General features: G+C 43.8%; 1 protein-coding gene across 5 annotated transcripts in view; it reads left to right on the top strand.

Annotated features, from left to right (window-relative positions):
• The window catches only part of DLC1 (DLC1 Rho GTPase activating protein), a 418,657-nt gene that overhangs the window by 370,135 nt on the left and 36,371 nt on the right, over positions 1–12,151 (top strand). Inside the window, exon 1 of one of the 5 annotated variants that reach the window (XM_053578341.1) lies at positions 2,310–2,760. The exons of the other annotated variants lie outside the window; for them this stretch is intronic. Coding sequence (XP_053434316.1) covers positions 2,724–2,760 — 37 coding nt within the window. The 5' untranslated portion in view covers positions 2,310–2,723. Of the gene's footprint in view, positions 1–2,309; positions 2,761–12,151 lie in introns of those variants that run through there. 5 annotated transcript variants of the gene reach the window in all.

Raw genomic sequence — 12,151 nt, 5'->3', positions numbered from 1 at the left:
AATGCCAATCTGATTATGGGATGCATTCATCCCTTAAAATGCTTTCTCACACTATAACCCTGTTAAGGGCAGTTCACCCCTGCTTTCCAGGCCTCCCCTTGAATCACACTTCCCCTTTCTGGCACCCCTGGCGGTTGGACAGTTCCTCCAGCTCCCACTTGCCAAGGCAGCTGCATCTTCTTGGGCCATTTCCCCACTTCCTGACCCAGCATTTCTTTTTCAGACACTCTTCTTGCTTCCCCCAACAGACTGCAAACTCTGAGTGCGCAGAAGCCAGATCTGTCTTTTGCATACCTCTGTGCCTGGAGCTGTTGTAAGTAGATAAAAGACCTAGATAGATACCTGTTGAAGGGAGAAACCCCTTGCTCATCCGACCTGAATACTGGTTTGGGTCAGTTAAGGAGCCGGTGGTAGAGTTGACATTTTTATTTTGTTTTATAGAAATTTATGGGAATAGTGATAGGGAAGGGAGAAGAGTCTTGTACACATAAACTACGACATGGCTATGAAATCAATGCCTTTGAAGCTATAGTTGAGAGAGACTAAATCCTCCCATTTGAATTTACACCATTTAAAAACAAACTGTGCTGCATCCTCATTTATAAGTGAAATACGTTTGCAATTTCCCCTTTATAATAATATATTTTCTCCAATTTTAATATCAGGTATATCCAGATGAAGTAGAATGATTTTGAAGTATTTCTTTTTTTTCTATTGTCTATAAGATTTGGCATGATCTGTTTTTTGAAATTATCTTTTACTTTCACTTATAAATATTAGTTGTCTATTTTTTGAGACTTTGGAAAAAAAATAAGGAGTAAACTGATTACTCCATATTGAACCTTAGATTTAAAGCATTCTATAATAGACATACTCTTATCTGACAATGTGAATGTTACTTTCTTTGCATTATTATTATTATTGCTTAATATTTCAATGCAACAATCATCTGATTTCTTTTCTGAATGTATTTATCTCTGTTCATTCTTTACGACATTTCTGTTTCTAGTCCTTATCTTAAACATTGTCATTGTTATTAATTTTAAGCTTTTTAAATTTTGTGAAGGCAAAAAGTGGAAACCTGATAAACACATGTATATGTAAAAAAAAAAAAAAAAAACATTTAGAACATAAAAACAAACTGTGCTCCTTCAGCTCCTCTGTACCTCTCCCTTGCGTTATATAGTTCCCTCTAACACGCTGTATATATTTCACTTATTTATTTTGTTTATTGTACATCTTCTCTAAGTGATGATAAACTCTGTGGGGGGGTGGGAGGGGCTATTTTTCTCTTTGGCTCATTCCTGTATCCTCCAGTGTAGAACTGTGTTCAGCACACAGTAAATGATCTCTCTGTATCTGTTTAATGAATGAGTTTCATTTCTCTGCCCAGACATAATAGGCAGAAAGCATCCATTAACTCCAAAGTAAATTTTCATGGAATTCCAGCGAGAATTTTTAAAAATCCTACTGCAATTGTATTTGATTGTTATCTTTCACCATGAAGCTTCCTGTTAGTGCTGGACCCTCAAATTACAGCGCGGGAGAATCACCTGCCAGCTTGGAAAAAATGCAGATTCTACATTTGGTTTGTGGCCCAAGGGCCAGTTTGAGAAACACTAGCAGTCAATCTGGACACGTGTTGAGTGAAAGCTCAAACGCTCTAAGGCAGTGTTAATTACCTACTTTCCTCCCGTATCCCTTCAGGCTTTAACACAGAATGATGACTGTCCATGGGGCAAGTAATCTCTTCGTTTTACAGATCAGGAAACAGTGGTCCATCTCTACTGCTCCGCTTCCCCTCCTTTCCCGCAAGTTTATGCAGTTCCCACCAGGTTGAAAGGCAGAAGGACATAGGTAAAAACTGCGCAGACTGGGCGGCGCCTGTGGCTCAAGGAGTAGGGCGCCGGTCCCATATTACGGAGGTGGCGGGTTCAAACCCTGCCCCGGCCAAAAAAAAAAAAAAAAACTGCGCAGACAACCAAGAAAAAGAGCCAGAGGGCACGTTGTCCTAGAGTCCAGGCAGGATACCCCCGCCAAGTAAATGCCTAGTGCCCTTTGCCTTTGCACCCCGGGCCAATAGTTGGCGACTTTTAGGCGCTTCCAGCTGCGGACGTGCAGGCCAGCGTTGGGGGGGAAACATTCCAGCCTTGGGCGGAGGAGGCGCGGGCGGGGCTGGGGGCGGGGCTAGGGGCGGGGCCAGAGGGCGGCCTGCCGCGCGACTGCAGCTGGTGACCCGGGCCGCGAGGTGGAGCCGCGGGGCGGAGCAGAGTCCGGGAGTGGGGCGGGATCAGAGACCGCCAGAGGCTGCAGCCCGAGACCCCCGCGGCTGGAAGGAGGTGACGCTACCAGATCTGGTCCCGCCCCTGGAGGTGGGCCCAGCGCGAGGGCACGGCCGGTGGGGCGTACCAGGCTGCCAGTGCGCTCCAGCTGCCGGACTGAGGGCGCGTAGCTACTATCCCAGCCATGGCCCAGCCTCCCCGCAGCAGGAGCAGCCGCTCCCGGGCTGCTAGCCCAGCTCCTTGAGCGCTCTCGCTCTGCTCTCTCTACAAAACCCGCGTTCTTTCTGGGGCGGCGGCAAGGGGCAGGGGGAGGCGAGCAAGGATGCGCTGAGGACCGCGAGGGCGCGCGTCCCGGGTGCTGCCGTGGGTCCCCACGCGGGAGAGCTGCCTCGGTCTGCCTCGACTTCCCCACTGCGCGCCTGCCGTCCTCGGCCGCGCTGGATGTGCAGAGAGAAGTCGGACATCATGATCCTAACACGTAAGCGAGACCTGTGCCTTGCTGTCGGGCTAGCCCGCTGCGGAGGGGATCCGCCACGGAGGAAATGTCACCCGGCCTTGTCAAATCGGTGCCTGTGGTTCTGGTCTTTTGGAACGCTTTCCGAGGAGTCTCCCGAGTTTCTTGGAGGTGGTGTATGGGAGAATCCGGGGTCGCACGCAGTTTAGGGAGGGAGGTTTGAATTTCGGGTAATGACCCTTGGCCACCATTGCCTGGTGACTGCGGCGGGCTCCAGGTCGACCGCAGCTAATGAAGTGAAGTCCTGTTTCTCTTGCCGCTTGCTGGAGCCGGGGGGCGAGGAGCCGGACGAGGGTCGCCGGCCTGGGTCTGGAAAGGGCGGGGCGCCACGGTCTTTCTATCCACCTCTGGGGAACTGGGGACAGTTGCGCGCTCGGCGCTTGCAGTCCTTCACCATCCAAGTCCAGAATCAAGCCTTGATCCCCCAAGAGTTTATCTGGGGACGTTTTAGACTCCGGTGGCACTTGGAATTTTTTAATATATATTTTAAATCACTACTTAAAAGCAAATTCATTTAAAAATTTGTTTTCATTTAAACCGGTTTGGGTTCAGATTTTTTTAAACCCTGGGAATTTCCTCGGACTAGGGTGTCAGGAAAGTCGGTTTGGTGGGGACTGGGCTGCATGTCAGGGGTTCCTGCTAGAAAGAATGCAGTGTGCCCTGGGCAGCAGATGGCTGAATTGGGCCCTGAAACGCCGGGTGGAAATGCTCCCGCCCTTGCCCCCGATGGGAGCTCCGGAGCGAGTCCCTGGGCGGGAGAAAGGAAGGAAGCACGCTACCAGACCCGACTTTATTCCTAAGGAGGCGACGACAACTCTGTGCCCCTGTCCCCACCTCCGACGTCTTGGGTCAAGCCTTTGATCCTTCGAGAGGGGTTTCACTGCCAACTCAGCAAAGCGACCCTGCTGCTTGTAATTTTCTGCGTCTCCGCGTGTCCTTGCAGGGCACAGCCTGTGGGGCCAGGGGAGTGAAAGCGCGGTCGGAATCGGCAGCCTGCCAGCTGGGTGACCCCAGGCAGTGACGCGACCTCTCTGTGCCTCCTTCACCGGCCACAGGAGGGTGATAACCGTATTTTTGCGCGAGGAGGTGGAGAGGAATGAATAAACTAGTAGAAGCGCTTAGCGAGATGGCTGGTATTCCCCAGGTTGTGCTGATTACTATGGGAAGAAACTTCTGTCTGTAGGCGTTAGTCTGCATTGTGGAACAGAAAACTGTCTCCTGCTTGCCTCCCCTCCCCATCCCCAGCCTTGCTTTGAGTGAGTCTTTTTACACCGGATAAGGTTAGCAAGTGGGTTCATTCCCAGGAATCAGAGCTAGCTTCAGCTGCTATTGGTAAGCTAGGGAGAAATGCAGCCTACACATGTGGTATATATGACACATTTGGATAGGAAAAAATCAGGGCTCTGGAGAAGGCAGAATACTGAGTCTCAAATTACATTTTTTCCTCCAAAATTCTGTTTGCTGAAAGGATGAGGAAAAATAATAGGCTAGCAGATTGCAGTGTTCTGAATGTACGTCCATCAGCAGCTCCCAGAGGTTGACTAATTCACCCTCCATCTGGACAGCAGTCTGGTCCACAGCAGAGATAATTTGCAGACCGTAAGTGTGGCATTAAGGGAGGCACCCATTGCCATCTTGGCTCACTGACTGTAGCAGATGGTCCGAGGGGTGCCATGCAAGGCAGCAGCCCCCCCAATAGAAGAACTCAAGTCCCTAGGAACGAGTGTCAAATGGTTAGCAGATGTGCATCAGAAGTTATTTCGAGACATTTTTTGAGAAAATCTTGGCGATTGCGTGCATTAATTTTATTGTGGAATGCCAGATTTACAGAGTGGCCCAAGTCTGGACGCATACTTTCTGCATTAGCACTACTGTTCAGAGAATTTAAAATGAAGCACAGCAGTCTGAATTTCTCTCCCAGCTGTTGTTAAAAGTTTGCTTTTGACAAAAATGGTTTTCCTTTCGTTCAAGCTGGGTAACACCTGACACCAAACAGGCCGGACGTTCAGAAAGGCGGGGGACTAACTGGTTTTCCCACCTTCCCAGAGCCTCCAACTCTACCTGAAGTAGATCAGGGAAAAAAATGGTTTCAGTGACTTGTGGCATCATAGCTTCCCACTTGGAGATATTAGGAGAAACACCACTCACTCCTTAGGGAGTAAAAAAGATTAAACAGTTAAGCAATTAACAGTAATTGAAGGCAATGTTTCAAGATTTTATACACTGGACCAATCAAAGGATTTTCTTACAGGGGTCTGGAACAAAGGTGGAAGGCGGGGTACCTTCAGTCTAAAGCTTTTGTTCTTTTGCTTGTTTGTTTTTTGTTCTGTACTGTAGTTCAAAGAGCAAAGACCAAAGTTTAAGAGTTATTTTTTTATATTAAAAGAAGTATTTGGGTGCTTCGGGAAAATATACCAGATCAGTAGAAAGACATATTACAAGTTAATAAGTTATTACTGTGAAGTGTGTTTTAAAATATATATAGTGCTTAAATGCTTATTTATAGAACTGTTATGGGATTTAAAGGGGATGTGAGAGGCCTCAGGGAGATGGCTTCCAATCAGAGGCTTGGTGAGGTTCCAAGAGGTGGTTTCAAATTCAGGATAAGTACTTGGGTTTCCGTTAGTGTCCCCATAGTGATTTTAAGCCGTGATGCAATGTCTAAATGAGACTGATATTTTTTATGACTTAGGTGGGTAAATACACAATTTGAAAATATTCAGGGAAGGGTGACTTGGTCCAGAAGAATGGAGACATCAAAAGTACAGTGGGTGAAGTGAATCAGACTTTTTTGAAGAGAGCCTTGAACTGGACAGGATGGTCCAGTATTGTCAACACAAGTTTCTCATGCCTAACTCTCCTTCCTAGCAACAGGAAGACGGAAATGAGGCCATGCAAAAAAAAAAAAAAAAAAAAAAAAAAAAACTCTGAAAGGTTCCAGACAATACTTGACCCACCCTACCATTCACTCTGTATAACCAGAGACTTGCAAAAGTAAAAATAACTTCAGATGTTTCCTCTTCCTCTCTGGATACTGCCAAATCATTAAAGACTAAATTCTCAGTACTTTAGAACATCACAGCAAACCTGGCTCCAAGGTCTGATGGGTCCTGCCCAGCCTTTTCTTGAAATTATGAAGGAGACCTGGGGAGAAAGGTGATTTTCATTTTTAACTTTGGCACTGTCTGATGATTTTTTGAATTACATGAGTTAGGATTCTGTGAAAGAGAGAGAATTCTTTTAATTTCTAAACGTAGTTATACCTCAGACTTTCTCAGAATGCTTGTTGCATTAGGATCTGCCCCTAAAATGCTTAGATTGGATTCGTGGAGCTAAAATGAAAACGAATAATCCATATAGCATGTAAGACATTAATTTTTTTCTCCTTGTTACAAGTTAAAGTGAACAAATACCCAACCAGAGAGTGTAATTGTCCTCTATTATGTCCTAAAAAAGCAGAACAGCCCTAAATTCCCCTTTTCCATAGCTATGAAATTAGGAGGAACATGCCTTTCTGGAGAAGACTTACACGATTGCCTCTGTTTCTGACTCTGTGGCCATTGCATATGGAGAGATACAGAGAAATGAACACATCTCCCTCAGGGCCATGGGGTTAAAATGTGTTTTAGGAATGGCAACTGCCTTGAATGAGCTCAACGAGTGGTGTTTTCTTTCAGTGTGAAATTAGTTAGAGATCCAGTTAATGTAAAAGGGTTAAGGTTCCCCGCTGAGAAGGGTTCATCCTGCCTGTTGGCATTTTTCCTTCTGTGGGACATTGTGTTATTGTTAAGGATTATCATGATCAAAATGATCAAAATTAGTGAGAATGGTCAGGTAGTCCCTCTAATTAGGTTTACTCTCTCTTAACATTTTCTTCACTAGAAATTTCTTTCTTGTTTATCATCAATAGTGGACAGAAAGAACGGCATATTTAGTGTATATCTATATATGTACATATATATATACAGTGCTAATTTTTTTTATTAAATCATAGCTGTGTACATCAATATGATCATGGGGCACCATACACTTGTTTCATAGAATATTTGACACATTTTCATTTCATTAGTTGACATAGGCTAATTTTTGTAGCACTGAAATTTACCCAGCATTTTATTTTTTCTTGTGCTGTAGTATAACTATAGGGCAAACCTTAACTTATTTAAGGTTTTTGTATATATTAACCATAGATATTCAAGAAATATAAATAGTAAGATATATATCTTCTTTAAGATTAATGTGAGGGTACAAACAACCGGATCACAGTATTTGAATTTGTTAGGTAATTGGTAATTGTGTCCCACACCCAAAAGGTGTGCCATACATCCCTATGTTGTACCCCTTATGTGGGATAGCCTATTTATTTTGATAGTCTTTCACAATCAACCACTTTGTAATATGGCCTTTGTAGTTACTTTGCAACTTTCGGGGTGGAGGTGAGGGGTGACGCTTGTGTTCATAGGCAGGGAACTATAGTCTTAGGGTCCAGAAGTGATGGCTTTTTGCATGTCCTGTCTCTGGGGACCCAGTGATTGGAGGAGACTCGGGCCTCTGTGTTGAACATTTGGGAAAGTGTTCTGGGATTCCATTTTCTTAATCTAGCCTCTATTGACCATACCAAATAATGCTTTCCTCAGTGGAAGCGTTTTAAAATATTATTTCTAAGGGGAACTTTGCTCCCATGTGTCGCTGAAAATACTTGAACGCCCGCCTACTAGGAAATAAAGCACGCGGACATCAGAAGGTAAACTATTGGGCTTTCCTAGAGTGAAGCCAAAACCATGGCTATCGGTCTGTCTGCATTGCTCATCCGCGTTTGTTGTTCAGGAAAGTGTGCTCGTTTTCCCTTCATCCATATGTGGCTTGGTCGCCTCTCCGTGCCAACTCTCTCCCCTACCAGGAGAAAAATCAAAGCTTACTGAAGGCTGAGGGTTTGGCACCTCCCAGCCACGGTTTGTTCTCGGCCCAGCCCCACCTCTCAGTGTCCTGCCGAGAGGACTGGAGGTCACTTCCTGGAGCTTGTCAGAAAGGCGCCTTCCTTCTCCTCACAGGAGCCTCTAAAGGATGTCTTTGGGACAAAAGTTTTCCACACCCTGAGGTTGTAGCATTTCCCAGGCTGTCTAAGCACTTAGGAAGCTGTGGAGGAAGAGACTTCAGAGGAGAAATGGCCTCTGGCCTGTTTACTGGGCTGCAGGTCACACTCGAGTGACACAATGGCTACAAGATGCTGAAATGATACTCTGGTTTCTCTTCAGAGGGCATAAATCTTTCGCCTTTTACTAAAGAAGATGCTGAAATGGTGAAGCGATCTCCTGAATCTGGAGAAATCATGAACTCATGGAGGATCTGCTCTCCACGCAACTCCCTTTTTGAAACTGCACAGCAAACGGCATTTTATACCAGGCTTGTGCATTTATAGAAGGCATTTCATGGGAAAGTCCAGAACTGAGCAAAGGCAGCCTGGAAAAAACAGTCCCTCTTCCCTGCTGAGGGGCAGCTGTGATGTCGGGAAGTTCAGTGATGAGTCCAAGGTCACGTGTGAGTTGACTGGAACCTCAGACCCCATCCGGTCAGCACGTGTAAACAAAATGTGGGCAAGCCACAGGTCTTAATGTGTTGGTGGGAACTTGAATAGATGTGCCTGGATCAAAATTGAAGCAATAGATGGTGTTCATTTGGGTGGCTAGGTGTCTCAAGCAATTTTGATGAAAGGAATTTCTTAATGTAGAACACGATGTCTGATTTTTTTCATATACTTTTTGACAGGAACTTGAGGAAGTCAGACAAAGCAGTGTTTCCTGTTTGAGGTTTGACTTAGGGATGACTGGAGGCAGCTTATGCCTCTAACCAGTACCTACCATGTTTTTATTTTCATTGGTCTTTGTGAGGCAACTTGGTATTTCATTTGTTTTCTTGATTTTCTTTTTTAAGTCAGTATGGACTAACGTATGAGCAAGGACATTTGTTATTATATTTCCTCACTGCACCCTCTTTATTTATAACTTAAAATTTTGCAGCACTGAAATTTTTCCAGTATTTTATTTTTTCTTGTGCTGTAGTATAACTATAGGGCAAAAGCTGAAGATGGGGCAGCTGGCCTTTGTGGAGTAAGATTTGCTAGCCTATGTTAAAAAAATAATCGCTGTGTGTGCCAACCTTTCCTGATGGAAGCAACAGTTACTCTAAGGTTTTGGACCAGGTATTTTGCCTTGATTAATGAATTTTAGAAGGAAATGGGTAATACATATTTAATCTTAAAACATTTGCTTCATTTTACAAAAAAATATGGCTCAGAGAAATAAGGGACCTTGATAGTATGTTAGTTGCCTTTCTTGAAATTGTCTTCTTAATCTTTAGTTATCATCTTTAGTGGACGTAAAGATGTCCTTTAAGAGCTATTCCAAACCACTGTTCGTAGGACATGATTTGGAAAGTATAAATACTTGATGTGGAATCCTAGGAATATGTATGTTTGTGTGTACACGGATAAACAGAAAAGTGTACACCAAAGGTTTATTTTTTATCACACTCCTAATTGAAATGAAATGAAAGATGTGATAGAATCAATATCCATTTCTTTCATAGTTTGTTTTCATTTTATTCCTCTTTGTGCTGGGTAGTAAGGGCTAATTTTTGGTTAAGTGAGGAGATACTTTCTGTTCCTGGAAATAACTGGATCAGCTTGGGTGCCTGACAAAGCCATGTCCCACATGGGCTCAGAGGACTCCAGAGCAGTTGCCTTTGGAAGGGAAGAGCACATATCTAAACGTGGGCTACTTGCCTTTTCCTGGTTTGTAGGTTAAAAACAATACTTCGTAAACTCTTGTACTCAATGATCCCCAAAGGGGATTTCGACTGATTTAATTTCTGCGTTGCTGAAGTGTCACTTAAAGGCCTTAATCCCAGGTGTAGGCTTGCAGGCTGTGTCTCCCGAGGTTTCCCTCTTTCAAGGCAAAACCGTTTATTAAGTTGTCATCACATCACAGGGAAAATTGGTCCTTTCCCCTTCTCCCACTTTATGTTATTTCTAGGAATGTTCTTTACTAGAAAGCAGCGTATCTGTCTCCAAACCTCAAGCAGAAGAGAAAAACAACAAAACTTTCAAAGACAACTCCCCCAAACTTCCATTTGTTACTAGTGTTGAAAAACAGTCCGGTGATTTAACAGCAAGGATATGGCTGAACTAGGCAAGACGTCCTCTAACCTGGGGGCGAGAGCTGCGTAGCTTTGGAACATTAAGCAAATTACCCAAATTCTGCAGCTGCTTCCTCATTGGTAAAGGTTTAAGATCTAGATGAAAAGCTATAAGATGCATTTCAGTGCCAAGAGCACTGCTTCTGTACAAGCCAAGAAGCTACTGAAACAGAACTACAAACGTGAACTGTCAGTAAGCAATGTAAAACCCTCAGGAGATTGCTATACATTGAAGAGTTTTCTTCCTGTAGAGCAGTGGTTCTCAACCTTCCTAAGGCTGTGATGTATTTTCATTGTTACAAAGGGGTCGCGACCCACAGGTTGAGAACCGCTGCTATAGAGATTAATTTTAGTTTGAGGGCTATAGACATGGGTGTAAACACACATTTTTGGTTTTATGTTCTCTGAAATATGAACAGAGGCTTCATGGCGCAAATCAAGAAATAGGTCATTAAAAAGCAAAGTTGAAAATTTAGCAATAAAAACTTGGATGAATCTGCAAAATTTGGGATCTCCGATTTTTTGAGGGAAGAATGTCTTCGTCTAATTGATGAGAAGTCTGAAAAATTAATGATAGGAATGGAAAGTATTCTAAATGTCATCTTAGAGAAAAGACAATGGACATATACCTGAGAATAGTACATTGGTAATGGGTTGTTTTTTCTTTTTTCTTTTTTTGAGATAAGGTCTCACTCTGTTGCTCAGGCTGGACTGCAGTGGCACAATCATAGTTAAAACTCCTGGGCTCAAGCTATCCTCCTGCCTCAGCCTCCTGATTACCTGGGACTCTAGGAACCAACTCCTGGGCTCAAGTAATCCTCCAGCCTTAGCCTCCCAATTATTTTTTGTAGAGACAAGGTCTTGCTAGTTCCCCAGGTTGGCCTACAATGCCTGTCTTAAAACTATCCTCCTGCCATAGACTCTCAAAGTGCTGGATTACAGGTGTGCACCACCTCAATGGTCCAGACATTTAAAAATAGAATAGAAAAATGTTAAGATTACAAGACATTGTAGGTATTGTTTCCAACTCCTTTCAGTTTTACATATACTATATATTGTATGCATATATATATCTGTGTGTGTATATATGAATGTTTGTATACATGAATGTGTGCTTATATTTATACACACATAGACATACGCCAGGTTACTACATACAATGTCTTTCTTCTTGTGGATCATGGTTAGAAAAATTAACAAGACAACTTCACTAGAACAAAAATCCTATGAGTGGGTTATGTATTTCTGTAATGTTTATTAAGCATCTTCTAGGTGCCTGGCAATGCTGTGGGTGTTTGGGATACATCAGAGAAGAAAATAGACAAAGAAACTCATCTTTGTGGAGTTTACAATAAGGAAAGACAGAAAGTAAATGTATTAAGTGTTGTGGAAGAAGAAAAATTAAAGCAGGAAAAGGGAGAGGAGGCCAGGGTGGCTGAATGAGTCAGAGGGAGGTGGGGCGAGCAGCATGGGGAGTGTAGGCCATCGGTGGCAGTGTGGCTTCTACCAGGAAAAGGAAGAATCATGGTCACTGCCTGCACAGGGTCACCTGGGGCTTAACAAATGCATAGACCTTAGAATAGCCATTAAGAAATGATAGCAGAGCCTCCATAGTTGACCATCTTCCTACACTGACCACCTCCTTAAGTTTGACCTAATTTTCATAGACCAGACGTGCACCTCATGCACCTGTTAGTACAGCAGGCCTAGGTCCTTATGTTGCCCACCTCCCTATGTTGACTGCTTGTTATAGTCCTTGGAGGGATCAACATACAGAAGTTCTCCTGTAATTCATTCTTGGGAAGAATTCATTCTTCTGTCCTGGACATCTCTAAGGGTCACTGGCAGGAGACCTAGTTCAGTAAATACAGTAGAACCTATGTAAGTTGACCATACACGGGACTTAACAAATTGGTCAACATAAGGAACTTCCATTGAATACATGTGGTGCATATCTGCTCTATGAAAATTAGGTCAGTGTAAGGAAGTGGTCAGTGTAGGGGGGGTGGTAAGATATGGAGGTTCTGCTGCAAATGTTGAGAGAAGGGGACAGTGCAGTGTCAATCGGCCTCACTTAAATGTCAGACTGTGCCGGGATATACTTAAAGATGGACTTGGAGGCGAGCTACTAATTCTTTTGGCCTAACAAAATGAATTAGTA

Source organism: Nycticebus coucang, chromosome 24, assembly GCF_027406575.1.
Source record: "Nycticebus coucang isolate mNycCou1 chromosome 24, mNycCou1.pri, whole genome shotgun sequence".
Classification (NCBI taxonomy): domain Eukaryota; kingdom Metazoa; phylum Chordata; class Mammalia; order Primates; family Lorisidae; genus Nycticebus; species Nycticebus coucang.
The sequence above is the reverse complement of the archived record's forward strand: the minus strand, read 5'-3'. Positions and strand labels throughout refer to the sequence as shown.